Here is a 2,213-nt window from a genome sequence, read left to right on the forward strand (position 1 = left end):
ATCGGTGATGTCGCCGATGCAAAGAGCGACGCGGCGGTCGAAAGGATCGGGCCGTCACTAGGCGGCGCCGAGAACGATGTGCTTTGAGGCGACTCGGGCGGAAACAGAGTTTTGCGCTTGCGCTCCTTGGAGCGCACCTTGCCTGGCGAGTGGCGCACGGGCGGCGGCCGCTCGGGCGAGGCCATGGGTGTCTCGTCCACGAACGAGTCGACGGTGGGCCGGGGTGGCGATGCGGCGGCCACCGGTGACGGCTCGGAGACAGCCTTCGATACCCGAGCAGCCATGGAAGCGGTTGGCGCAGCGACGGGCGACGGTGGCGTCGGCGATGGTTTTGCCGCGATGGGCGACGCAGGCGCGGCGATGGCTACTGGCGACGACGCTTGTTGCACCGGTGAAGCTGACTTGACAGGTGAAGCAGGCTTGACCGGCGACGGCGCTTTGAGTTCCGGTGATGGCTCCTCGGCGGCCTTGACGCGCGATTCCACGCGAGGTGCCACGTCAGCGTCAGGACTTGGTTGGTTCAGTGGCTCTGTACTCGTTGTTGGCTTAGTAGCGCTCTTAGTTAATGATTTGGTGGCCTTGGATTTGAGCCGAGGTAGAATCGCGTCGTCGTCGTCGTCGTATTCATCAACGCCAGCCTCGTCCGGCGTGACGCGTCGGGCTTCGCGCGCTTTTTCGTCTGCGAGGGCTCGAGTGAGTCGCTCCACCAGCTTGGCTTTAAGGCCAAATGTGCTGAGGTTGCGCTCACTCAGCGCTTTGCGAAGTTCGGGCACCTTGAGTTTCGTCGGGTCGCGCACCACAGCTGCAACGCTCTTGAGCGACTGGTTGTCGTCTTCGCTGTCGCTCTCGGACGAGGACTCGATGACGATGACGTTGTTCGACTTCTTCTTGGGCTTGCTCGGCTTGATCTGCGGCGGTGGCACGTCAGCCTTCAAGGGACTTGCCGCGACGCTCGGCGTCGGCGAGGCCTTGATCGCGGCGACCGAAATGTCGTCACTCGGCGCGGCTTCGATTCGTGGCCGCTTTGGCATGCTGGGCACATCGTCGTCCGAGATCAGGTCGAGCACGAGCCGTCGCTTCTTGGCATTGATGGACGGCCGCCGGAGCTCCTTCTTGGCCGCCGTCGAGAAGAGCGTGATCCATGCCAGGTTGTCCTTGAGAGACGCCTCGAGCGCTGCGCGGGCCTCCTTCTCGCCGCGCTGGAGGTGGCTCTGCACGCTCCGGATGTGGTCCGTGTCGGCCATCCCGGCGACGTTTTCAAGTTTTTCACGTCCTGCGCTCGGATTGGCTATTTTTACAGCGCGCCAAATGCCACCATTCAAAGCTCATACAAAAAGCAAGCTAATATAATCCGTGTGCTAAAAAGCCGGCTTTCTCACCGACCGACCGCCGTCGTCAAGGCCGCGGACGCCAAGGACGCGCCCATGCAGTCGCTCTCATCCAAACCTCGCAGAGTAATAATTGCCCGCCGCTGGCGTTGCAGAGTAGCATGTACCATCACCGAAAATGGATGTAACCTGTTTAACCTGTACGTCGTGCCTGTTTAACGTCATTGCCCATCGCGGTATCATCAACCTCTGCACGCTGGGTCGCGTTCATGATTCGATGGGTTAAAGAGCGGTGGCAGTGAATATTGTCTACGGCTTACTGGGCTGGCAAGGGCGACGCAGCAGCAGCTGGTGGAGTGGCATGCGCTCGAAGCCAGCGTCCTCGAGTCCGAGGCCGCCGGCGTCCAGTCGCTGCAGTGGAGGCACGCTGCACGTCGCGTGAGCGAATCGGTGGCGAAGCTCCTGCACGAGGAGCCTCGCATGCTGCTGACTTGGTGACGGGTCGACGAGGCACGCGACGTGTACGGTCGCATCGTCCTTGGCGGCAAACACCAACAGCGCATCGCCGAGCTTCCAGCACTCGAACGGTGCGGAGGATAAACGCAGCGTTGTTGGAAGCACTTGAAGCGGCAGGTCCATGGCCAGTGGGAGACTCGCAAGGTACGCGAACGCTGTCGACGCGTCGAGAAAATCGGGCGTGCATACAGATGTCGTTGGCACCTTGCTCGGCTCGGCAACGTAGCCGAAGAGCGGGCTTGCTGTGGCGAGCCCTCGGCTTTCGTAGAGCCGCAGAGCCTTTTCGTTTTGTGCGAACACCTCGAGCTCCGTGCCCAAGCCGTCCGCTGTCGCGCGTGCAATAAAGTCGTCGAGAAGGCGTGCACCATG

The 2,213-nt window shown here is 61.7% G+C and overlaps 2 protein-coding genes across 2 annotated transcripts in view; both read right to left on the minus strand.

The window, feature by feature from the left end:
- The window catches only part of SPRG_19685 (hypothetical protein), a gene marked incomplete at both ends in the record, with an annotated part of 2,489 nt that extends 1,245 nt beyond the window's left edge, over nt 1-1,244 (minus strand). The window contains one exon of the mRNA XM_012343244.1: nt 31-1,244. Coding sequence (XP_012198634.1) covers nt 31-1,244 — 1,214 coding nt within the window. The remainder of the gene's footprint in view (nt 1-30) is intronic.
- A 393-nt stretch (nt 1,245-1,637) lies between these two features.
- SPRG_04835 (hypothetical protein) lies at nt 1,638-2,213 on the minus strand (the record flags this gene model as incomplete). The annotated part of the gene is made up of 1 exon (XM_012343232.1): nt 1,638-2,213. A coding segment is annotated over one exon (576 nt), but the record flags the coding sequence as incomplete, so codon positions are not given.

The sequence above is a fragment of the Saprolegnia parasitica genome (genome assembly GCF_000151545.1).
Source record: "Saprolegnia parasitica CBS 223.65 unplaced genomic scaffold supercont2.12, whole genome shotgun sequence".
NCBI classification, from domain to species: Eukaryota; Oomycota; class Saprolegniomycetes; order Saprolegniales; family Saprolegniaceae; genus Saprolegnia; species Saprolegnia parasitica.